The sequence below is a fragment of the Macrotis lagotis genome, chromosome X (genome assembly GCF_037893015.1).
Source record: "Macrotis lagotis isolate mMagLag1 chromosome X, bilby.v1.9.chrom.fasta, whole genome shotgun sequence".
NCBI lineage: Eukaryota > Metazoa > Chordata > Mammalia > Peramelemorphia > Peramelidae > Macrotis > Macrotis lagotis.
The window spans coordinates 318,091,899-318,118,978 of NC_133666.1; the positions used below are offsets into that span (position 1 = coordinate 318,091,899).

General features: G+C 31.7%; 1 protein-coding gene and 1 long non-coding RNA gene across 3 annotated transcripts in view; one reads left to right on the forward strand and one right to left on the reverse strand.

The window, feature by feature from the left end:
• LOC141503108 (uncharacterized) overlaps positions 1 to 26,455 on the forward strand; it is a 36,606-nt gene extending 10,151 nt beyond the window's left edge. The window contains exons 2-3 of the long non-coding RNA XR_012472762.1: positions 7,250 to 7,374; positions 25,577 to 26,455. This is a non-coding gene — a long non-coding RNA (uncharacterized LOC141503108). The remainder of the gene's footprint in view (positions 1 to 7,249; positions 7,375 to 25,576) is intronic.
• Positions 1 to 27,080, reverse strand: part of PIK3C3 (phosphatidylinositol 3-kinase catalytic subunit type 3) — a 227,165-nt gene that overhangs the window by 73,216 nt on the left and 126,869 nt on the right. For both annotated transcript variants that reach the window (XM_074208286.1, XM_074208287.1), the window contains exons 22-23: positions 20,000 to 20,168; positions 7,239 to 7,329 (exon numbers count right to left, since the gene is read on the reverse strand). In XM_074208286.1, coding sequence (XP_074064387.1) covers positions 7,239 to 7,329; positions 20,000 to 20,168 — 260 coding nt within the window. The remainder of the gene's footprint in view (positions 1 to 7,238; positions 7,330 to 19,999; positions 20,169 to 27,080) is intronic.

Genomic DNA, 27,080 nt, shown 5'->3' on the forward strand with positions numbered 1-27,080 from the left:
AGCTTGAAATAATACATCAGTCTGTTTGATGGACAATTTGAGATTCTTAATATTTGGGGATATGGGAGCACAGCAGAGTCAAAGTGACATTCAACCTTAAGGCTGTGACCAAAAATGGGATGGGCAGCTTCAATGTCTTTAGTCAGCTGATCAATTTTGTCGACTTACCCTTCAAATTTGAAAATTGTAGGTGGAAGTTTTGTTCAAACTTGCTGTATTGCATATAGCCATGAATTTGTGCAGTTGCCAATGTGAAAATCAAACTAATGCTTGAAGTCACACAAGCAAGAATCCTGAGGAGTGATGACCACCTTTGGTTATATTCAACAAATTCAATGATATATACTTGTCATTAGCATTTACTTTTGCTTGCTCAAAACATTTTTGTGCTGATTTCTGACCTCTTCATCTTGTGTTCTGAAAATATCTATTAATTTTCTTCATTTCTATAGCTTCCATAAGGTGATGATAGACTCTATGTTTCTTCCTGTTGTGCTCTGAAAACATCTGTTAATATTCTTCCTTTTTAATAGCTGCATTGTATTGATGGATCCTATGTGTCATTAGTATTGTATGAAACTGTATTAGGATACTTTTCAAATCATTAGGTTCTGCTTTAGAGCTCCAAAAGCATATATTAAGATGCATGTCATATAAATGGTTATAACTTTCAATTTTTGAGATGCATTAAGTCTCAACATATTTGAGCCATAACCTGCTTAAAAGCTTTGTATACTGTACCAAGAGGAGATCAAAATATTTTTAGGTATTGTTTAAATATAATAAAACTTCAAGTTGTCTCTTTCTTTAGGATACTTTAAGAATCACATTAATTTAACCGAACTTTAGCTCTCATCTAGTGTTTAGCAGAGTACTTTGATGCTTTTTATACACAGATACTTAACATTTGTAACTCGTGCTAAATATGTTATGGGAACATTTTTAAAAGAATTTTGAACTAATCCTTTTAAATGAAAAATCTTATTGTAATATAATTTTGTTTAAGTATCAACAGATATTTATTATTTGTTCAAAAAGTTTGAATTTTTCTAGATGGGATTTTCTTAAAGCAAACAAGTCTGGGACACTATAACCAAATTTAAAAAATTATTTAGCACCTATTTTGAAATCAGTACTGTCAAATTGCTAACATTTTTGTTTCTAGCTTTATAAACTTGAAATTACATGTGGTTCACATTCTGGAGGATCAATTAATTCTACTGTGTCATTTCACTGCACTTTGTAACTCAAAACTAGTGTAAGTCACACTTCTATAATGAAGATCTGCTAAAATTAAAACTAAAAAGTCATACAAACACACAAAATTAACATTAGGTGGTCTTACTACCTTCAAAATTAAGAAACTGAACAGCTACACAATCCAAAAGGCCTTTATTCTTCTTGAACAAAAGAAAAAAAAAATTAAATGTTTTTTAACTCCAAAAAGTACACAATGTTTGTTACATAAACTATGTCCAATTACATTATCTGTACTCATAAACAAGTTATAAATGACAAAAACTGTCATTTTCTATTCACATATTTCAACTAACAAATTTTACAGCTATTGGACAGAAATGATAACTAGGTAATTTGTTTTCAGTTAGATGTGGAAGTTGATTATAAAATGATATTCTAAGAGCTTATCCGTAGGGAGTTAAAACATTACTGGAAAGATGATGATCCTCAAAAGTAAACAAGCTCTGATTTATCAGATCCTGGTTTTTAGCCAAATCTTGAATGGGTAATATTTTTCTTCTTAGAATCCTGTACTTATGGCAATAAGAGATAATTCCATATCAGATGATTCTCCTGGGTGCCATCTTTAGGAATTAGCTATGAGTTAATAAATCAGGAAAGGAGCAGCCTCACCTCACTTGGGATTTTGATTTTCCTACAGTCAATTTTCCTACTGCCCAATCCACATCCATTGGTAGAGAGGAGCTTAAGGCTTGTCTTTCCTTTCCTTCAGGCAGGACTGGATGTCTGCCATTTTTCTTTCACTTCTAAGAATTAATATACATTACTGGACATTGAACATAGAAAGAGTAGCTTCTATCTGAGAAGTTGACAATTATTTTTGTTAGTAAAACATTGTATTAGGCCAAACACTTAGAAAACATCTCTCTTCTTTATACTGAATATTCAATCTACCTTTGACAGCAGGAAGATCTATATATCTTCTCTTTCAGGTCTATATAACAATATATAAGATTATTCATTACAAACAAAAAGCTGACATACATTTCCAGACTTTACTTCATTATATCTTTCCTGAAAAGTAATCAATTCAATGTATAAAGTCAACTTTTACTCTTTTGTCTAAAAAGTTCAAAATATAGTACTTGAAAACACTAACATTCATTAATACAAAAGTAATAAGACTTTCACTTGAAATAATTTAATGTTTTATTTCTCTTATGTAATAGTGTCTTTTATTAAAAATGTTAAAGCAGAAGACTTTCCATTAAAGTTCCCTTATTCAAAAGATTAGGGACCCCAATATAATCAAAAACTCTTTCATTGTACCCATTTCCCAATTGTTTAGTCACAAAACAACTGTAACAACACAAAATTTTGAATAATAATAATGTTTGTCCTTCATTCTCAAAGAAGACCATAACATTAGGGAAGTGATGTCATGACAAACACATAAATTGGATTTGAGTAAGGAGGTAATGTGCTAAGTCACCAGCCTCACTTTCTCCTCCAGAGGTCAGATAGAAATCAGGACAATAGGAAATGGCCCTGCATCTGGGGCAATCAGGGTTAAGTGACCTGCCCAGGGTCACACAGTCAGTAAGTATCAGACTTTGGATTCAAATTCCTATCCTCCTGATTCCAAGGCTCTATCCACTGAAAAAGTTTTAACTAAACATCATATTTGTGCTGAATTCACTTGATTACTTCAGCTGAAATAGATAATTTTTTCCCCCTATCTTGAATAAAGTCTGGAGTATTTTAAAAAGAAACAAAAATGATTATGATTCAAGTTTTAACTATTTTTATAAATAAAGCAAATAAAATTTCTCTCCTGTAATATGACATGGGAAATAGTGAAACAAAAAAAAATACATTTCTAAGCTTTCTGTGAATGTGATAGTATAGTCTGAATGGCTATTGACTTTGCAGACAGTAAACACAATTTAATGTTACAGGTCAGTCCAAAATGGATCTTTAGCTAATTTGGGGTTGTTTCAAATACATATAGATTTTTTTGTTTAAAGCTTAGAAATGTTGAATCAGAAGCTGAAAACATCTATTTAATTATTCTACAAAAAGATATAGTATCATCTTATAAAATGATTTTTGAACAAACTTGTCACTCAACAAGGTTGAAACCCTCATCCCTTATATGAATGAAATTCATTATAACTTATGTCTATATGAAGCCTAGAGAAGTATTTTTCTTAATGAGAAGAAAATTTAAGCATAGTAAGGGCATAGTTTGTCTTTAAACCATTTACTACACATTTTGTTACATACCAATTAACTGTGTATTCTTCAGTATTTCTTTAAAAACCAAACTCCATGTGGCCTCCTAACATGAATAACTGATTTTCTTAATGATATCATTCACCGATCATACAAGATAAAGCACAAACAGCACCTTAACCTATTGCAGTATTGAAAACTTTTAATTCTGTACTTTTTACTATATGGGAGAAAAATATGGCTATGCTTCATGATGTGGGCAGATATGGATAAGTTGATATATAATTTATCAGTGAAATATCTGTCTCAATGAAGTTTCAAATCTATTGAAGGATTGAAAAGTTTTACACTAATCAAAAGGGCAGGAAAACAATCCTTAATAAAGACATCCTTTTGGGGGGGGGGCATCTCAGGTTTATCTTTTAAAAGACTTCTTTGTTAATTCATCTTATTCACATCCCTTACTCACATCTTACTCACATCAGTCTACTATATCTCTTAGCCATTCAATTAATTAATTAAACTCTTGAATTAAGAGAGTTGATAGTTTCTCCCTTGTACCTTACTTACATATGGAATACTGTGCTTCTCAAATTATTTTCTAGCATTATAAAGTATGCTCTAATTTTTGATCTATCATCAACAAAACATAATTAAAGTTCATTAACTGATATATCCATCAAGGTTCCGGTACATCAGTAGGTTGGGCTAACATCTAAAACTCCCTTTTCAACCAAAAAGTTGGTTTTAACTTAAGTACATCTATCAAGGACATCAGTAGGCCCAGGGTAATATCCAAAACTCTCTTTTCAATCTACTTTAGTCCCCCTTTGAACAAAGCAGGTATGTGAAAGAAACCTTAATATAAAGCATAATGTATTATTTTGCTCAGATCAGTAAGAGCTGGTCTTGATGTGCTAATAAAAGTTTCTTTGAACAGTATTAAACAGTTAAATAAACTACATAAAGGAGAACAGAAGGACTGCATCCAAAATGATTTACTAATTTCCAAATTAATAGATATAAGTTACATGAAGGGCATTAGCTATAAAATAATTTGGATATTAGCTATAAAGAAAATAATTTGCTGCTTAATTTTTAATTATTATTTATTAAGATTATTTATATATCCTTTTTTGACAACAATACTCTAAATTATAAACTTCTTTAAAGAAGGTAGGAAGTATTTCTCTGTTATTTTCTTGGTTAAGGGAAAAAAGGCTAGTAGAAAATGAGCTGCTATTGGTGTGACTGAAGGGATTATACAGTCCTGGAGGGAGTAAAGAACCATTTAAATACTGAATATAAATACATGCTATACTGATGATGATGGTGTACTAAATGCCTGAAATTCTGTAACCTAATATGGTTAGGGAAGAGAATCTAATAAACAAGTTATTCTGTTTATATATCAAATACTACATAGCACAAATATGAATTATGAATTTTTGAAGAATTAGAATAAAATAGGCAGCATAATGTCTGTCCTTCATTTCTGAAGAAGACCACGACAACAGGGAGATGATGCCAGGACAAGCATGTGCATTTATTTTGAATGAGGGGGGTTGTGCTAAGTCACCAACCTCACTTTCTCCACTGGGTCAGATCTGAATCAGGACAATTGGAGATGACCCTGGATGTGAGGCGATCAAGGTTAAGTAACTTGTCCAAGGTCACACAGCTATTAAGTTTCAGAGGTTGGATTCGAACTCCGGTCCTCCTGATTCCAAGGCCAGTGTTCTATTCACTGAGCCACCTAGTTGGCCAAGTAGCAAAAATCAATGTATAGAGAGAATGAGCATCAATAATTTAAAAGGGCAAACAGTTTTGATATAATTATATGTCAACTTTACAAATGTCGTTGATTGATGATTTCTTTCTTACACCTGTAGATCACTCCATGGTTCACAAAACATTCATTTTTTTTCCAAATTAAATATTTTCATCTATTTGTTTTTCTCAAAACATGCAACAATAGTCTTCACCAATCATTTTTTTGGAAAGATTTTCAAGTTTTACAATTTTCTCCCTTCCCCCCAGTTCCCCCTGTCAAAAAGCACTCTAATATAGACTCTACATATGTAATTATGCTAAACATAGATCCATAATAATCATGTTATGAAAGAAGAATCAAATCCAAACCTTCACATACATTCTTATTTGGGCCTCACAACAAATAAGTGAAAGAAACAAAGTAGTTCTGGAACTATTATTACTGCCATTTTATCATGAGGAAAGTGAAGTTCAGAAGTTAAGTGACTTTTACAATGTGATATTGACCAAGTGAATTTATATTACTCAAAAGAAGAACTCTCAACTTAAATAAACTTGATCATTTTATTTCAAGGGATAATAATGCACAATTTTTAAAAGACATTGTTTAATACTTAGTATTTTGCTACTATATCCCTGAGAACAAATAATGAAATTTAAAGAGTCAACAAGGGAGCTCAAGGTTTCATCACATTATAAATCCAACCCAATCAAGATGCCAAAGCAAAGCTTTATCAAATAGCTTTGGTTTGCCTGAGGTGAATAATATTCACAGGCATATGGAACTGTGGTCCATTGCTAATATTATTAGAAAAATGGAATTGAATAAGGAATGGAATCGAATGGAATCATCAAAGGAAAAGGAACTACTTCTATATTATTAAAGCACTCACTGTGATATACTAATTTTTAAAAATTCTGTCACATTTTCTACATCTTTATGATTTTATTGGGAACATTACATTAGTTATCAATAAAATATATTTAGCAGAAAACAACTGTCCTTTTGAAATGCCCTCAAAAAGACTGAAATTACATTTTAAAATCTATTTAAATCAAAAAACAAAGATATTGGGAAGATGCAAAGCAAAAAAAAGTAAATGTTCCTTTTATAAACCATCAAATTTACAAAAAAGAATTTTACAATAAAATCCATTATAATCAAAAAGAAAATGTTTTCACATTTAGATTTTTTTTCTAAACAGATATGGAACTAATAAAGAAGAACTTAATTGGTATAAGAAATTGGAAATTTTCATTTGATAAATACTGTCAAGATTCTCACATAAAAGACCTCAAAACAAAAAATGAATAAAATCAATTCAAGTAAGAGCAAAGCCATGACAGAGATAAATGGCATAAAAATATGCAAAAAGATAGCCTATGAAGTCAGCAGATATCAAAAGGATGGAAACTTTTGAAATCTGGTATAATAGCCAAAGAAGAATAAAGGAAATTTATATCAGTCAATTATACTTTCTGATGAATGAATTATAATCAATGACAAAAAATAAAATTATAGAAAATAAAGCTTGTCAAAAGCCAATATCATGAACAGTACTTGCTGAGGCAGAAACATGTTTTCTCTACTTAAAACACCTGCAAACTAGATAAAAGAATTTGTGGGATTCTGAATCAAATATCACTATAACAAATGAGGAATAAACAAAAACACAATTCTACAATTAAATTCTTTGGTAATAAAAATGATTGTGAAGATTAATGAGATTATATTAAAATTATTTGTAACACAGACAAAGTAAACCACATGTTTTCTTGAGTTAATGGAAGATAAAAAGACTGACTATATTCCACTAGTGTTCGGTATACAGACCTAGAAAACATTTAAGTAGTCATATTAAGTACTCAGTGCTTCCTTGTAATGAGTTCCATAATCAGTCTATTAATACTCCATCCCTGATGCAATTCCATCCTCTTTTATTATTTTTACCATTCAACTAACCTTTCATAATTAATAAATTCAAAAAATAATTCAATGACAATATTGTTTGAGGAAACTTCATAATTACCTTTTTTACAGTTTTATCTGGTTCAAGAGCAATATCTGGAATGTTGGCATCCACCATAAGGGAAAATAAGTTCAAAATTAAATTGGAATACCTAAAAGGAACAAGGGGGAAAGAAAGAGGAGAATAAAATGATGAGGTTAGTACCTATATTTCTCTCATACCAACAATTCATGGTGTAGAAATAAAAAGAATAACTTCTTTTCAATGGCAATCATCGTTTCATGTAAATAAGGATATCAAGTGAGAAAATATGCATAAAGAACTTTGCAAATGAAAATAAAAATGTTAGATAACATTACAATTATTACGATATTGAGATTATTCAAAAACTGCCTTGACTCCCTGACAACCTGGGACCTCTAGCAAACCAATAGCTAAACTTCTTGGAAGAAGTCTTCGACCAAAACATTTACCTGGATAATGCCTCTCCATTATAAATATTGTGGTTTTGGCTATGTTTGCAATAAAGGAAAGAGCATAGTTAGTAAATTCTTATAAAGACAATATTTCATTTCAAATGTATACTTATTTGAGAGTGAGCACAATACCACTTATTCCCCCCCAAAAGTATCTTCTATAATGCCTAGATTTTACTCAACTAAGTGTAATACTGATGACTGAATATATGTTTGATAAATACTTGTTGAGTGACAGACTGATGGAGAAGAGGATACCTAGTTAGTTCTTGTATGAAAAGTGAGGAAAGACAAAAGCTGAATTGATAACATCCATACACTTCAACTCTAAGTTAGAGAAGTCAGGAATTTCAAACTTAACTTAGGAATGCAAGGAGAGGAAGAAGGGAGAAAGAGGAAGAGCTGATTTTTTTAACTGTCAAATTAGACAATTTGCTTTTATATCAACTCTTGGGGAGGAAAGGATAAACCTTTATGTATCCATTTCATTTAAGTGTTTGACATTAGTAAAATTCCTTGATCCCCAGATGAAAGTACCCATGCATTTTAATTTTGTTCTTCCTTTCACTACATTATATGGAGTTGATTTGCAAGCTTAAGCTTCAGATGTCTATTTTATTGGCTTTTTATTTGGAAACTCAATAGTTCGGTAGTAGTTTTGTACTGAAATTTTTTTTAAAACCACAAGTTCAAATATTCAAAATTTAGCAAGCATATGATATATCAAACAAAAGAACAGAGTTCCATCATTAATTAGTAATGTAGAAGGAAATCACTCAAGTATATGAAAATGATACTTAAGATTGTAGTGACAATGCAATTTACAGTGACAAAATAATCATCTAAATCCTAAAATGTAAATTTTATCATCATTTTCAAAATTTTACATTATCCATGAAAATCAACAAAGGGCTAAATAATAAAAACTTTTTTTATAATAATGAATTTTTTTTAGTTTTACTAAGAGTAAGCCTTAGTCAGTTTACTCTTCTCTCACAGAAGAGAACATAATCAGATGTAGCCTATAGCACAGTTGAACAACTATACTTTCAAAAGTTTCTTATTGAAAAAATATATTTTGATTTGCCTTTTTAGTGAGAGTTCTGTGGTAGCTTGGCTTTGTTTACTAAAGCATTTAGTAAACACTGAAGTGGTTGCATAAAAATCACCCTGCAGATCTTATTTTGGCTACTGCAGGCCTGGAGAATTGAGAACATATAAGCTAAACTTAAGATTGGCTAATGATTTCTGTGTGTGAGGTTAGAAAAATCACTTGATTACTCTGCACTTCAACTTATTTCTTTAAATATAAGATGGACCCAGCAAGGATACCAAAAAATATGTATTCATCAATTATTTCTCCTTTAAAAAAAAGAATGTTTTCTAGTAGCTGAATATTAGGATTAAAGGTATATAAGGGCAATTCTCAATTTTTCACAAAAGGACTATAGTCACCATCCTTTATCTTTTAAGCAGATGGAAATAGGCAGGTGGCAGGGGCTGGAAGAAAAGGAAAGCAAATTATGCCTATAAGAACTTATTCATATATCAACTCAAGTGGGACACTCTTGATTCTTAATATCCTTAGCCCTGATTCTTAATATAGTGTATGTGCTTGTATGTATGTATGTGTGTCTTTGTATCACCAACATATATTGCCTGCCCTAAACTAAGAAGAAGCTTAATAAATATTGCATGTTGAATTAAACTGAACAGAGGATGGAAGGAGTGAAAAATAATTGTATGTTTATGTACTTACATTATTTAAATATAAATAAAGCAAAACAAAACAAAGTGAAGCAATCTAAATGGCTGTGTTATTAAGCTGGCTATAAAGGCTATATGATACAGTCATTAAATTTAAAAGGTTAAGAGCTGGAAAGACATTAAGACCCTCACAATATTTGGTGTCTAAAATTTCCCTAGTATGTAGCTTGGATAAAAGCAGTCAAATCACTTAATTTTAAAATTCAATATAAATCTTTCCCCATTTCACATTTGTGCCTGCACTCCACACCACTGTGTATGTGCATTCCACCCTATCTCCACTTTACTTTTATCTCAAAGAATTTCTCTATGATGATAATGGTTTCGAAGATTTCTAATAACCTTTAAATTTGTTTTTCTAAGAGATAAAGTTTTGATAATCCATACAAGGAAAAATCCATTAAAACTCTCACCTTATTTGGAGGCTGCTCCATTTAATATGTACTTTCTATTTGGGTTCACCGCCCTCTGACTTAATGTGTTTACAACTGTCAGCATTAACTGCACTCTCCATTTACTGGTCCAGTCACCAGTCTAATTCACCACCAGAGAATCTGTTGAACATACTGTCTATCATCATTAACAATATGGTTGGGTTGTTTTTTTAAAAATTGGTGTATTGTTTTTTAATTGGATGTTTTTGTATTGGATTTAATTTTTACCTTAGACACATTTAAAAAAATGACAGAGAAAATATCCCTTCAGACACTCCATTAAGAAACTCAGAATAACTGATTGAATTTATATTTGTATGAATGGAAATTTTTACTAACCATTTTTCCTCTTAATTTTTCAATGTATTTTAAAATTACATTTGCATAAAACCTTTTGCTAATTGAAAAAAAAAATCATATTTCTTACCCTTGATAGACAAAGATTGATAGGCACAAGGAAACATACATGCAGCTTCATCTATCAAGAAAAAGTAGTATTATGTATGTCTACACACATACATACATTTATTACTCATTGCATTTTTTAAACTAAGTTAATTCTTGGTCCAATATGCTAATTTTTAGAAACACAATATTTTGTTAGGCATGCTGCAGCAATGCCTGAAGACAGAATAGCATTTGTAATTTACTTGTGACCACTTAGCTATTGATGGTGATTTTCTTCCCAGAAGAAGTAGGTGATATGATTCTATATTTTAAATACAAAAGTGAAAAAGACTAACATTAGGAGACCCATTTCTAGTCTTGATTCTGATATGAACTATGACCAAGGAATTAACCTCCCTGAGCCAAAGTTCTTCAAACATGTGATCTCACTATATTTTTTAATAATAGTTAATTGTGTATGATATATTGTTATTACTAGATTGGGGGGGTGCAAATGTGACATGTATAATTAAAATCTTAGTATGCTACTTCTAAACAGTAGTAATAAATAAATAAATTCCAATTAAATTCAACTGAATTTGTTTTTTTTTAAAAGTTAGAATAAAGATTTTTTTTTAAAAGATCACCATCCACTGCTGGAATTTTTTTGTATATGAGCCAATGCAGACATCGACTTTTGTAGAAATGACTGACTTGCAAGCTTTTAGCTGACAAAGGATATGAAAAATTTGAAGATAAAAGAAAAATAGATGCTCTATCATAGGGCTGTCCAAAATGTAGCCTGCAATGCAATTTTATGCAGCCCCCTGTGGGTTTATTAAATGCTTTAGTAAACAAAGCCTAGCTACCGCAGAGCTCTCACGAAAATGGCAAATCAAAATATACTGTCTATTGTTTCAATAAAAACTTGTAAAAATAAGGTTGGACAGCCCTGCTCTATAAAATAGATAACAAAAGTAAATTAATACTACACATTTTACAACTTGTTTCCAAGAAGTATTTTAAATAATTGTAATAACTTTGCCTGGTTAATAATATTAATCTATCAAACTTAACTTAGTTCATATTTATAGTATATATTTAGTATATATTATAGTATATATTTAAAATTCCTTTCTCAATAATCCATCTGTGAGCAAATTAGTTTTTCAATAATCATCTAATGTGGATTGAAAGAACAAAATGCCTTCTCTTCAAGATAGTATATCAATTTTCAAGTTGTAGTTAATTCCCAGTTACTTAAATAGTTAACAACAGTTAACTAAATAGTTAATTTGTACTTTGAAAGTTTTTGAACTTATATTTAAACTTAAAAGTCTTGAGTTAATAGTGTCAAAATATTTTAAATACATGAAAAGCATGAGTAAGATGCAACTCAAATAGAATTTCCCAACTTCTCTACATTGAAAAATGAAGTTCCAAGTTGTACTATGTGCATTCTTCATCTACCAAGTTTTTCCTTCTCTCTTTTATGAAATGGAGCTCACTGAAGAGGCCTTATAATAATCTGACCATTCTTCATGACTGCTGTTTACATCTGGATTACACATTTACCAGTTTATGCCTTGCTTGATAGTGATATTCAGAGGATAACTAAACAATGTTAACTATTTGACATTCACATAACTTTTTTTTAAGATTTTAACATATTCACTGTAGGCAACTATGAAGAGAGTCTCCAGAACCTTATTTGCATTTTGTAATAAAAAATAAACATCAACATCATATATTCTCTACCTTGTTCAGTCATTTGAGTTAAGATGACATCTACAGTAGAAAATCATTTCTGAAAGCCTACCTATTCTTTTTATATGTCTTCATAAAAAATATCCTTGGTGAAAACCACATTCAAAAATATCTTATGGAGATGGGAGAGGAAGTTTCTGGAAGGTGAATGCATTCTGAATAATTAATACTCCCCCCCAAAATTTTTAAAATGATTTCCTCTTTGACACACCAGTACTTTCTAAAGAACATCAACTGAAAAAATCATAAGATGTATATTCTATTCCAACCTATAATACTTATAATCTGATAAATAAATACAATGATGTGTTTACTGATCTAGAGCTATATATATATCCTTGAGACTGAGTCAAGTGGGATTTAGAAAGTATTATGAACAAAAAGGCTAGTGCAGATGATAGAATTCCAGCCGAGCTATTTAAAATTCTTAAAGATGATATCATTAAAATGTTGTACTCAATATACCAGCAAATTTGGAAAATTGAAAAGTGACTAATGGAAAAAGTTCCATTTATATCTCAAATCTAAAGAAAGGCAATGTCAAGGAATATAAAAATTGCTTAACTGTATTCATTGTGCACAGTCCAGGGAGCTCATGCTTAAAATTTTGCAAGCAATAGGTGTGCCAAGAATCATCAGAATACCTGGCATGTTTCTAAGAGTCAGAACAGGAGACCAAATTGCCAACATTCCCTGGATTATGGAGAAAGAAATGGATTTCCAGAAAATACATCTCCATTCTGCTTCATATACTACACTAAATTCCTTGATTATGTAGATCACCAAAAATTGTGACAAGTCCTAAAAGAGATGGAAGCACCAAATCATCTTGTCTTCTTGAAGAATGACTATGTGAGCCCAGAAGCATCAGTCACATCTATACATGGAGCAGCTGACTAGTTTATGATTGGTAAAAGAAGACAACAACACCATATTGTAACCTTATTTATCTAATATACAGAGAACATCATGTGAAATGCCAGGGTGAATGAATCAAAAGACAAAATTAAGGTGGCTGGGAGAAATATCAACAATTTCAGATACATAGGTATTACTACCCTGATGGCAGAAAGTGAAAAATTAAGAAGTCTCTTGATGAAGGTAAAAAGAGCAGAGTGTATAAAACCTAGTTTGAAGTTTAAAATATGGAATAAAAAAGATCTTGACAATAGGTTCTGTCACTTACTGGAAAATAGAGCGAGAAAAAATGGAAGCAGTGTCAGATTTTATAATAGTTGTCTCAAAGATCATTATAGATACAACCATAATCATGAAATTAAAAGGCTATTGTTCCTTGCAAGGAAACTATAGCAAATCTTGACAGTATACTAAAAAAATGGCATTAGTAGCCTGCTGACAAAGGTCTAGCTAGTCAAAGCTATGACTTTCTCCTGCCAATTCTATGGCTGTGAGAACTGATCATAAGGAAAGCAGAGGACCACCTTAGAATCATAATTTTTAAACTGTAGTGCTGGACAAGTCTTTTCAATAGGCCCTTTGACAGAAAGGAGAACAAATCAGTCAACACTTAAAGATATTAATTCAGGCTATTCACTGGAAGGACAAATAATGAAGTTGAAGCTTAAATACATTGAACTCTTAAGGAAATATACTTTGACCTCTTAAGGGAAAAAAGATGGGATTCACTGGAAAAGATTTTGATGTTGAGAAAGACTGAAGGTAAAAGGAAAAGGGTTTGGCAGATAAGATAGACTGATAAGTACATGGTGACATGGAAACAATGAACTTGAAAAAGACTGCAAAGAGATAGTGAAGGTTAGAAGGGCGTGACATGCAAAGGTTCTTAGGAGCTAGAAAAAGTCATACATGATTGAATAACTGAAAAACAAACTGTTGTCCTGATGAATTACTTAAATAATTTCCAGATGAATTACTTAAATACTTCTAGTTTGAACTTTCTTCTTCTATTGGATCTAGCAAACAACAGTGATCAATAAACAATTAGGAAAGCTTCTGATCACACTTAAAATGTAAAGAATTTAATAATAGTAATTTGAACACTCACTTGTCTCCTTTATAAAAATTGGTTTTCCAATGTGGCCTATATTATAATCTAAGAAGATCTGACTTTATGTTCAATTTATCCTAAATAAGCCCCAAACACAATTATAAGAGCCTTATACAATTTTCAAATAAAATAAGCATCATTTTATTCATCAAAAAAAAAAAGATAAAAGAAAAATTTTTAAAGCCTAAGAGTCCAAAATATTTAAACATCCCAGTAATTCTGGTCACAGTATCAAAGTGGCCAGTGTAAGGTAAGGATTTTTTTTTTAAATTGGACACAATTTTCTTTCAGTTGAGGCATCTAAGGTAATTGTACATACAAAGAAAAACAAGTTTCAAGAGCTCTCTTAATCTATCATATGTTCATGTTTTTCACTTAACATATTTTCATTACTGAAGGTGCACATTATGGGGGGCAGCTAGGTGCACAGTGGATAAAGTAGCGGCCCTGGAGACAGGAGGACCTGAGTTCAAATTTGGCCTCAGACACAATAATGACCTAGATGGTTAACCTTGGTTAGGCCATTTAACCACATTCCTTTGCAAAAAACCAAAACCAAAATAAAACAAAAACTCTATTATATCAATATATTACCTCATTTTATTGGGGAGGATATATGGTGCTAAATGTACTTGGAAATCACAGGACTTGAATTTGAATACCTATTTTGCCACTAAGCCACTGTGTGACCTGGGTAAGGGTCTGAGTTTCCTCCTCTATAAAATCAGAATCCCTAGAGTATATAACCAGTTAATGTCCTTTACAATATTAATGTATTATCTTATAGTTGTCTCAAAAACTTACTGAATACTGCCACTAAGTACTAAGAAAAATGTTACAATGAGAACTGAAGCAACTTAATTTTTTCTAAATTCATGAAAGTTATGCCCATTAAAAATATAAATAGGTAAAGAAAAAATTGGGCTCACTGTTTTATAGTTCTGTATCACTGACAATCAATAATCCTTAATTATTTTATGCATTTATTTTGTACAGAATTATCATATTAATATTGAACTTTATCCTAAACACATTACCTAAAAGACAAATCTACAATATGACATCATAAACAGTCTAAAATTTTTAAGTGCAAATGTTTCTATCAATGTACTTGGAAAGAGGAATGTAAATAATACTGTAAACCAAATATTAAATTTAAAAGAAGCAATTTCCTGTAATACACTCTATACCATAAAGAAGGCTTGAAGCTTGGACTACTAAGGTTAACCTTCATGATTATGTTCAGTTTTTGGAAATGTTAACTGAGTTCTCAATTAATATTCTAATTTGTTATGCAAGCAGATCTTTTTTCCTCTTTATTATCCCTTTTCATTTTAAAACCTTTTGATTAGATATGAAAGACTTTACAAAAATTATATTTTACCAGGCCTCAAGGCCTGCTGAATTACTGAATTACTATCAATAATCAATGAGTTTCTATGACTCTGGTTTGTTTGTTTTCAATAAGATAAGAGTTCCTTTGAATTTCTCTAGCTATGAATTCATATTATCTTGTCTACCCTCTTTTCTGATAGCACTACTTTTCAACATATATATTTTTGGCAGTGTTTCATTTATTTAAAAAATCCATATATTTATTAAAGAACTTTAATATGTTTAAGTGCTTCTACTTCAGTTGGCAAATTCAAAGAACATCAATCTTCTCACTCTCTTAAGAGAGCTACAAAGATACACTGATATACTTAGGTACTCTAAGGATAAACAAAATCACATTTTGCAAAATGAAGAGTTTTATTTATGGAAAAGATAACACATGATCTGTACACCTGTCCCATAGACATGCCTCAAATAATACACACCTTAAAAAACCTTGGCAAGGAGTATATGATTTTTGGTTATTCCTAATGGCAATGTCAAGTCTATCTAATGTGCTATTTTTCATTATACTTTTTCCCTGATAAAACAAACCCTATCCATGAGAAGCTAGTTGCTAAGACCACATACTCATCTGTATAATTAGCTTGAAAATAAAGACAGAGGAAAATGGTCTTGCCAACTCAGATTAATCATTGAAGTTATACGACCTTTATTTAAGCAAATATTCTTGTTACTTTTTTGCTGTAACAATCAAATCTAAATAAAAATTTGGGAAAAGATATGAGGTACACCGACATTGAGAAAAGAAGGGAGGGTGAAGGACAAATCAACTACTTCCTATAAAAGACTGAGACGGTGTTAAAAACAAGAGACAAAATCATACATTAAGGTCTTTTTTGGATCATATAAGACTTTAACCTCAGAAGAATGGCAAAGGAGGCAGAGATAAAGATGATGAGGGCACTCCCAGTTTAAATATAAGTGATTTTACATCACTTCAAATAAGGTGAAATTTTTTTTATTGGATAGCAAAGGGGGAAGCCAATTGAAGTAAGGAAAATATTACCTACAGCTCTAGTAATGAACTACAGGAAAAAGGAATGATTACCAGAAATAGATCTTTTAGCCGGGTTCCTTCTGTCCTTCTCAGCTTTATAAAAGTTCAAAGCCTAGAATTTATTTAAAGGGATGCCAGTATGCTGATCTTACTCTCCAGAAGTCATTTCTATTTCACTTCTAGCTGAGTTTGCTTCTCTTTCCATGAGGCTTGGCAATCATAACAATCAGAGTGCTAGATGTCTTTTACTTTCATGGGATTTAAAAGTAGAAGGAACATTAGAAACCACCTAGTTTAATTCCTAATTTTGCAAATGAGGAAATAAGAATAATGGGCTCTTGGTTGGAGATGGAGTATACCTACTGAGGCCTGGTAAAATATAATTTTTGTAAAGTCTTTCATATCTAATCAAAAGGTTTTAAAATGAAAAGGGATAAGGAGAAAAAAAAGACCTGCTTGCACAACAAGTTAGAAACTACAGACTATAACTTCAATGTAGCATATTCACAAATGCACAAAAGACAAAAATCCAAGGGGGAAAAAAACAGAAAAAAAAAAATCCTGATTTGTCTAGCCTCACATGGATGGGTACAAATGTGCAAATTAGGAGTAATAAGCAACTTGAATTAAAGATCTATGGTCAAGAAAATAAACTGACACAAGAAGTATGACTAGGAAATTATGCTAGGATATCTGTGGGATTCACCATGAAAATACAGCTTTGGATATATCTCCAAAAGAATAGAATAGGAAAAAGTGAACTAAGATATACTTTGATGCTATTATTACTATGGCTGGGTTCTGTCCTTTCCCAGTCATACTCTGGTAACATCTTTTCTTTTAATTTGGCAGCTGTTAAAAAAGAAACTTTGAAAATATGAGAATTAAATTTTAAAAATTTTATTTTTATATCAAATATTCAGACTATAGAAAACTATTGGAAATTGGAGCTATTTAAAAAGGAAGTAATGCTGATGGCTATATAACATATATAGCACTTTATGGTTTGTTAAGAACGTCATCTCATTTTAAACTCACCATACTCTATAACCCTCTACTTTCTTTTGAGCTTTGTATAGCTGGAGATGTATTGTACATGTACGTATGTATATACATTTGGAGATATATAAATGTATATACACACATATATAAGTATGGCAATAATTCAAAGAACCTATCATTTTACTGATGTGGCTATGCTCTATCTGTTCAGAATACAGCCAATTTTTTGCATTCAAGTCATCAAATATCAATGCATATGTTGCCTTGGTTTGGAGGATCATTGTCAAAATTTTAATAGGATTTCTCTACCTCCTTATTTTCTGTAACAGATGTTAGTATAAAAGCTATAATTATGCTTAGGTTAATCTCATTGCTTATGTTCATTGTGAGCATTGCACAGCAAGATAACCAAATGCTCTAATGAAATTATGCTTCTTTTTGCTTTGGGGCACATAATGAAAAATTAACCCTGCCAATTTATTTGTCTATCAAGCAGAAGCTAAAAGACATCCTTGAATTACACTGGAACTTCCTTTTATCTTCTAGATTCACTTATTGTACAAATGAATGAAAATATTGGTGTGGTTCAATTCTTCCAATAGTACAGTTTTATTAGTCATTGAGATTACATTTAGAGTACAATAATAATATTTATAAACCACCTAAACCTTGTGATTACTAATATTATTGTCCCCTTCTACTTCCCTTACTACTACTACTTCAACAACACTGAAAAAGGATTCAGCAAGGGCTGAGGAATGTTTTGTATTTTTCTTTGTCTTAAAAATGTCCATGAAATTAGAATTAAAGAATCATCTTATAGATGTAGTATCTTTTGTTCTTAGCTGGACTGGTTCTTTTTGTTTTTTGCAAGGAAATAGGATTAGGTGACTTGCCCAAGTTCACACAGCTAAGTAAGTATTAAATGTCTGAGGCCACATTTGAATTCAGGTCCTCCTGACTGCAGGATCAGTGCTCTATACACTACACCAGCCAGCTGCCCTCTAGATTCGTTCTTGTACAAAAGATATAGTCTGTTGTTGCAATTTTAACTCAAAACCTTCCCAAAATTGAAGAAGTTGTCAGACTTCCACTTAAGCAAATTCAGAACTAGTTAACTGACTAGAGCCAAATAATGAGCATAAATAAGTCACTATAGATTAAACTCATTTTTTTTAAGTACTGTAAAACTGGTTGACTGGTGATTGCTATAGATATCCTTTGCCTAGACTTTGTCAAAATATTTACAATGCTATCATACTATCTATAATGAAATGCTGGAGCGGGGATGACAATAATCAGAAGGATCTGGAAGCTGTTTAATGACAAAACTCAAAGACATTAATGGCTCAATAACCAGTTTTAAGGGGATCTGTAGGGGAATAAAGTAGGGTCTATGCTTGGTTCTAGGATACAGAAAGTTTTTAATCAATGACCTGGACAATGGCAAACATGACATGCTCATGAAATCTGAAGACAACACAAAGCCTGGAAAAACAGCTAATAAAGTGCAATACAAAATCAGTATCCAAAAAAGGAAAATGAAAGTACCATGAAGATAGAGACTCTCATTTTAATTTGTGTATTCCCAGTGTGAATGCTTACTGAATTGAATTGAAAAAAGATTCAGATAAGCACAGTATGTCTGAAAAAGATCTGGATATTTAAGTGGACTGCAAGCAAAATATGAGTCAAGAATGACATACAAAAGAAGAAAAGAATAAGTAAAATATTGGGTTATAATAGGAGGAAATAGTGTCTAGAGGCAGCTCTAGTAACTACAATTTAAGAAGAACATAAAAGAATAAATTAAACCGTAATGGTCAGCTTTCTAAAAAAGTATGGCACATAAGAACTGATTAAAGGAATGAGATATGTTCTGTTTGGATAAGAAGGCATAAGGAGTCATCCAATGTCTAAATATTTGTAGAAATTTTACATGCAAGTACCAGATTTTTGCTTATAAATAGATAGCAGAATTAGGAATAATTGGTGCTAGGAGACAGAATTAAAGTCAAAGTTATAAACAAGAAGCTTTAATGAAAAGAAAAATGAAAAATGAAAAGAAAAATCTCTTAACAACTAAAACTATCTAAAAAGAGAATGGATGCCTTGAAAGGTAGATTTTCCTTTAACAGAGGTATGCAAATGAAGAATACATAAACACTAGTTAAAAAGGGCATAGGGGGTAATTTCCAGTCAGGATGGGTTAGAATATATAATACCTAACGTTTTTTCCAACTTTGCAAATTTCTGAAACTTCAGGCCTAGAGGTTTCAAGAAGTGAGTTTTTCAAAATCATGCTGGAAGCTTAAAGCCACACTTGAAATTAGGTCTTTCTGACTCCAAATCCAGCACTCTGAATATTATTATTCAAACATCTTCAAATGAGATAAACTAAGAAATATTGTCACCTGTGTCATTGTAGAAAAGGAAATATAAAGAAGACTGTGCATACAGGACATTCCCTTGTTCTCCATATTGAAGGAAGTCATTTTTACATATGATGGAATATGAAAAGGATATGAAACTTCCAACTTTCAATAGTATCTAGTAAATTTTACCTTCGCAGGTGGAGAAAAGCTGTGTAACACTGTTTACGAAATTCTTGATACTGCTCACTTTGTGTTCCTCCCATGCCTTCCACCATTTCTTTATTCAGTTTCATTGGAGGAGGGAGAGGCTTTGGATCTCGACCCAAAATATATCCAAAGTCTATGTGGAAGAGTTTACCTAAATTTGAAGAAGAGATAAGATTTATTCCTATTCAGCCCTTTCAAATTAAGAAATAAAAACTTAATTCATATTCTCAGAACTATGTATCTGAATAGTACTCAAATTCTTTTTATGGCATACTAGCTCAGACTAAAGTATATAAAATATATTAAACAACCAGAAGGTTATGAATGATCTTCAAAATTTCTTCAGTCACGATAGTTCTTCAAGTATCTTTAAGGCAGTGAACAACAGATTAGGCAGTCTTATTTTTCTAGCAAGGGCAGAACCAGAAACCATAAGTAAAAGTCAAAAGAAGTAAATTGATATTTGATGTCAAGAAAAACTTACTAACAAACAGAGCTGTCTATACGTTAATAAGAATAATAATGATAGCTCACATTATTTGTATGTGTGTGCAAACATGTGTATGAGACTTCAAATTTGTAAAGTTCTTTACATACATTATCCCATCTGAGTCCTATGAAGCAGTTACTATATGTATTGCTCCTACTCTGCATATGAGGAAAAAAAGAATCATAAAATAATTTATAAATAGATTCTCAGCAACTTTAGAGGACAGTATTCAAAATCCAGGTCTTTCTAACATCCGGAAAAACTCTCAAAAACTAAGTTGCAGAGAAAGTATAAATTGCATTGCTGTAGAAAGTTTTCTCACTTTTCTCACTTCTACCAAAGACATCCTCATGTCAGTCCCCTTCCCTCTCTCTAGACTGGGAAAATAAGAACCAAAGTGGGGGAGTTGGACCTCTGCTTGGGGGTAGATGGGATGATGTTTATAGTCATTAGAAAGAAGTTAAACTGAGGCAGTTAGGTGGTGCAGTGGAAAGCGTACTGGCCTTGGAGTCAGGAGTACCTGAGTTCAAATCTGGCCTCAGACACTTAATAATCACCTAGCTGTGTGATCCTGGTCAAGTCACTTTAACCCCACTGCCTTGCAAAGACCAAAAAAAAAAAAAAGAAAGAAGTTAAACTGTTACATTTTGTTCTGTTTTCTCTACTAAGGATAACCTTAATACTGGAAATAATTGGATAAAAATGGTTAATAAGAAGTTTATAAGAAGGGGTCAGAGAAAAAAGAAGCTTAGTTGTTTTTGATTTCAAGACACCAGTCCAGAAAATCTAAGTGCCTAAGAACAGAGCAAACAGATAAATGCATCTAAAGATTATTTATCAGTAATAACTGGGGGAATCACAGAAAATCAGAATACAAGAACCTGGAAAAAAGGCAAATATTTATTATTTCTTAATGAAAAGACTTTTGTTTGTCTGTTTCTCTACAAATGTCAGCAATAATTTGACTTCAATTCCTGGGAAAATTCTAAAATAGATCACTAAAGATATGGTGAAGTGAATGTCTCAAAAGGGTAGTGAATCATCTTTAACAATTAAGTAATAATACATATATACTTACATCAAAGGAATCTATGAGAAGAGTTACCCCCTAGAAACTGATCCCCATTCAAGAGGTCCAGAACCTGTCTGTGCCGCTTAACTTCTCAGATTGGTGGATAAGATGTCACCAAAGCTTTGACTCGTGGAAAAAGGCATTCTTATAATTGAACACTTTTGGTACTGTTATCTGTCCTACAGTAGCCTAAAGATTCCTGGGCTATCTGCTTTGATCTTCAACTTCCTAAACATCCAAAATTTTCTATTTGCCTTTGTGTTGTGGCTCTCAATTGAAGCATAAACTCTCTGAAAGCAAAATTTGCGCTTAATTCAATGCTTACCTCACAGTAAAGTCTAAATGAATGAATTTTTCATTGCTAGGCAATCTAGGAAATCTAGCTTCTGATCTTAAATTCTATTATATGGAATCATTTTATTTATTTATTTATTTTTAGGTTTTTGCAAGGCAAATGGGGTTAAGTGGCTTGCCCAAGGCCACACAGCTAGGTGATTATTAAGTGTCTGAGACCAGATTTGAACCCAGGTACTCCTGACTATATGAAATAACTTTAAACGAAAATTTTACAACTGATATTTTATCAGTTTATCAGTACATTTGCATTTGTGATCCTAAGGCTTTGTAAAATATTTTTTTCAAAGGCAGATGCTATGGTTTTTCAAATTTCTATCCTCAATGTCTTGTAAATATTCTATTTAGTAAAGCTTCAATGTTCATCAAACTTTATATATTCTATTTTTTAAAATTCTGTAATATGCATGCTACATATCAAGAATGTTTACTCAATACTGTCCACTTCCCAACTATAATCCTCACTATATATGTGCATGTGCGCACACATACACACATACTAATATAGAATATGACAATGAATATAACAATGAAAAATAAATGGGGTCAATAGGAAACATTTTAGAAGTTACATTCTGAGTCTAAAATTATATTCTACATAGGTAATTTTGTAGGATAATTATCAATTTTTAAGTATTGATATTGCTCTCCAAATCAGCAGAGGCCACAGAACACAGACATATGATCTCACATTTGCTAAATTGGTAATAAATAGACAAGCTAGGGAATGAGATAATCCCAAAATAGAGGCATGGGAACATAAGATATACTCAGTTTCTATTCCTTATGAAGAAGAATACCAACTAGGGGAGGTTCTCATTATCACTAAGTGCTTAAAACCAGTAGTAATCAACTCACCAAATCAAAAAATAAATTAATTCCAAATGGTAAAATTGTTCTTCTTAGGAACAATTTTCCAATTCTGAAAAACATCTATTATTTTTCTCTGGATTAGTTCCAATTTAAAAAAAAAAACTTTTATAAAATGTAGAGAACAAAATGATCGAAGGCATGGAAGAATTCCTTTTAAAAACAAAGACTGACACACCTTTTCTCCTTTCTTCCACTGACAGACCTTACAAGGAATTAAAAATGGTACCATGACTATCATATTACCATAGACTGTCCAACATAACTCAGATGTCATGAAACTCAAGTAACAGAATTGTTACTTTATGCCAATAAATTTGGAAAAGCACCAAAATCAGCATGGTATGGTGTGAGTCCAGGAAGACTTTGAGGTATCTGTGTAGTGAGACCTACTTTCTAAGAAAAAAAAGCAAGTCAGTAGGGGCTTATGATGAATCCATGTATATTAAATGTGTCAGTGACAGTATCAAGAGTGCTTTCCCAATTCAGGAGCAGAACACTGTTGTGAAATTGTTGAAGGCACAAGCACAGAGTCAAAAGATGCTTTTGTAAAAAAAAATAAAGAAATTTAAAATAGGAAAAAAACTAATTAAAATAACCATGTAAGAAGGGAAAGCAAATTGGATATCGAAGTAGGACAATATGATAATTAGTTATTAATACCTTAGAGCTTACGTGCCAAGGGAAAAATGGACTTTGATCAAAATAAGAACATAAGAATTAGCATATTTGGCTACACTTAAAGGGTCAATCAAACCAGCATTAGTTTTGCAGTGTCAGTACCTTGTAAGAAATAACTGTGGTTCTTCTTAAAACTGTTAGGAACATAGCACCAAACTTAATAATTTGCCATGAGTTTACCATGTATTCATTTATCTAAGTCATAACTTGAATGGTTTCGGCCATATATAGCACATTTGTAACAATCACTAAAACAAATTTAATATCACCTATATAAGAGACCCTCTCAGCTATTTTTCTAAATATGTCTCTCCTAATGGTTTCTATATAGTTCTTTGTTATAGTTGCTAAGTATCTGAGTCAGGATCTGAACTCTGATCTTTCTAACTCTAGGTTCAATAATCTAACTTATGCTATCCAGCTGCCTCATGTTATTCCTATGATCTTTTAGACAAGTTGCATATTTTTCTTGAGATACAATGACCAAAACCACTTTAACTGTCCTTGCTAATCACTTCCAGCGGCTAGGTGGCACAGTGGATACAGCAGTAGCATTGGAGTCAGGAGAATAGGAGTTAGTATCCAGCCTCAGATACTTGACACTTACTAGCTGTGTGAACTTGGGCAAGTCACTTAACCTGAGTGCCTCACATCCAGGGCCATCTCCAGTCATCCTGATTCGTATTTGGGCATTGAATTCATATGGCTCCAGAGGAGAAGGTGAGACTGGTGACTTAGCAAAGCACCCCTCCTTTCTCAAATCTAATTCACACGCTTGTCATGGCAACACCTACATGATGTCAAGGTCTTCTTCAAGAACAAATCACAAAAACATCAATTAAACCCCATCATCACAGTTTTTTGACAAAATGCATATTTTTCTTGAGATACAGAGACCAAAAACACTTTAAATGTCCTCTCTAATCATTTCCAGCACCATTGACCTTCCAGGCTATGGTGACCCCTGGGTCCTTTGTAGACTAGTAGAAAAGTAAGAGCAGTAGTCTGGCTAGTCTTTAAAATTTCCAGAAGTCTGGCTAGTCTTTAAAATTTGCTCTATTGTTTACTAGTAAAATCTACAAACCACTAGAATAATAATTATAAAATCATAGAATTTAAGAGTTGAAGATTATTTTCCTAAAAAGAGCCCTCTTTATGACAGCCCAATAAGGGGTCCCCTTATAAGATAGGGGATTCTAAGCATTAGGAAATTTTTCTTATATCAGATCTAAATTTGCCTCTTTACAACTTCCATTCTTTATTGTAAGTTCTATCCTATAGTGTTAGAAGAAATATAATCCTTTTACTTTGTGGATAGGCCTTCAAATACTTGAAGTCCCAATATCATGTCCTGTCTGTGGCCCTTCTACCCTTCCACAACTTTCTGCCACACCCAAAAACTTTATTTCTTCCAGTTAAGAATAGAGGTTTTTTAAATCATCTTCAAATGACATGATTTTATTTCCTTTTCCTATCTTGGCCACTCTGTCCCATTGCCTCTCTTATTTTTCAAAACTATAATGGGATTTCAATCAAGTACATAATAAGGAATGTGGGATGTACACTGATAACATCTATAGATGAATAATTAAAGATAATTCTGGTACTGTCTCAAAAAGAAAGGGGGTTACAAGAAAATAGGAAGAAATTATCCATTTTACACCTAATTTTTTATCTCTACATCTTTTTTTTACTCATAAATTGTTCAGCTACCCATATATCTGATAAGTAATATGTTCAATGTTCATCTAATTTTCTTGTAAAATCTCTATATCAATGTTATAGAACCATTTTAACCATATCTTAGTAAATTGTTATGAAATATTGGTCCAATATCCAGTTTCTGCCAAACTGTTTTCCAGTGTCCTCAATAATTTTGGCCACATAATGAATTCTTATTCTAAAATCTTGTCTTTAGACTTGTCAAATATATTATGTTTATTTGCTGTTGTAAATTGTATGTCTACTTTATTCTGCTGATCTATATTTTTATCTTAGTACCAGAGTTTTAAAAATCAATGCCTTATGATACAGTTTAAGATCTAGTACTGGTAAACCTCATTCATTTATATCTTTTTTTCATTTTTCTTAGAACTGCATGAAATAATGAAGAATGAAATGAACAAAACCAAGGGAACATTGTTTATAGTAACAGCAATATAGTTTTGAGAACAACTTTGAGTAAATAAGTTATTTTGATTACTACAAATACTCTAACTATAAAGGACATATGAAGAAAGATATTATTTGCATCCAGAAAAAGAAAGGATAGCAAGTATGTATAGAAAAACTTGACACACACACACACACACACACACACACACACACACACACACCCCTATCTATTTATATTAATGGTAAAGATTTCTAGGGTGGGAGAAAGGAAGGAAAGTAAGAAATTTAATGATAATTTTGTTCTATATTTGAAAGGAATAGCTTATCATATATAGACAATTTATAATATCATTTTTATTGTACTATGTCATAGATGAGTTAAAAAAATTAAAATATTTTTTAAAATGGTAGAGATAACAGAAGGAAGTTACTGAAATGTAGGGAAGAGGTATATATCTTTAATGGAATGAGCATCTTAAAATGGGTCTAATCTGGGAGGAACTGGTACATAGGGAAACTACTTCCTGAGTGCTATGCCTCCAAAAACAACATTCTACAGAAAAAAGGGAAATTGGACCTCTTAGGGGCAACCAGAACCCAGAAGGGTAGGAAGATGTGGAACCAGAGAGAAAATTTCATCAAAAACAGAATGAGAGAGCAGGAGAGGGTCACATGATTTGGGACAGGGTAATTTTCATTATGGGGCAATTCTTCTCTCCTCATCTCTTTCAAGAATTGATAGATTTTTAAGCTACAAACACACACACAGACTATTGGGATAAGATCTACAAAGGCATTGCTACAAAAAATTAAATAGAAGAGGGAGTTCAAACATAGTAATTCTAAAGCTTTAAAGGAAATTAAAGAAATAAAGGACATAATAAGCATATAGACAATAAACATAAAATTTCAGAATAAAATATTAAATAATTACATAATATTTACTGCATTAATATATTAAACAAATATGAGATAATATTTGTTTGTTATTGTTTTATTTTTATTTATTTGTTATTGTTTGTTGTTTTCATTAGTTTTTAGAAAAGGCACAGAAGAAAAAAATAATAAAGGGGGGGGCAGCTAGGTGGCGTAGTGGATAAAGCACCGGCCTTGGAGTCAGGAGTACCTGGGTTCAAATCCAGTCTCAGACACTTAATAATTACCTAGCTGTGTGACCTTGGGCAAGCCACTTAACCCCATTTGCCTTGCAAAAAAACCTAAAAAAAATAATAATAATGAAAGGGAAGAATTAGATAAACAAACGAAAAAAGAAAGGTATCAATAAGTTAAATGAAATTCCAAATCTATGAAAGGAGTTGACAAATGAAAGTGAATTTTGCCTGAAATAAGAATATGGAGAAGATTAAGGAAAGAATATAGAATCTGTAGTATTAGGGTTGCTTTAAGCAAAAACAAAGCAAAGATACAGCTTGCTGACTTTAAATAGGAATGGAATAAAATATAATTTTTCCCAATAGCAA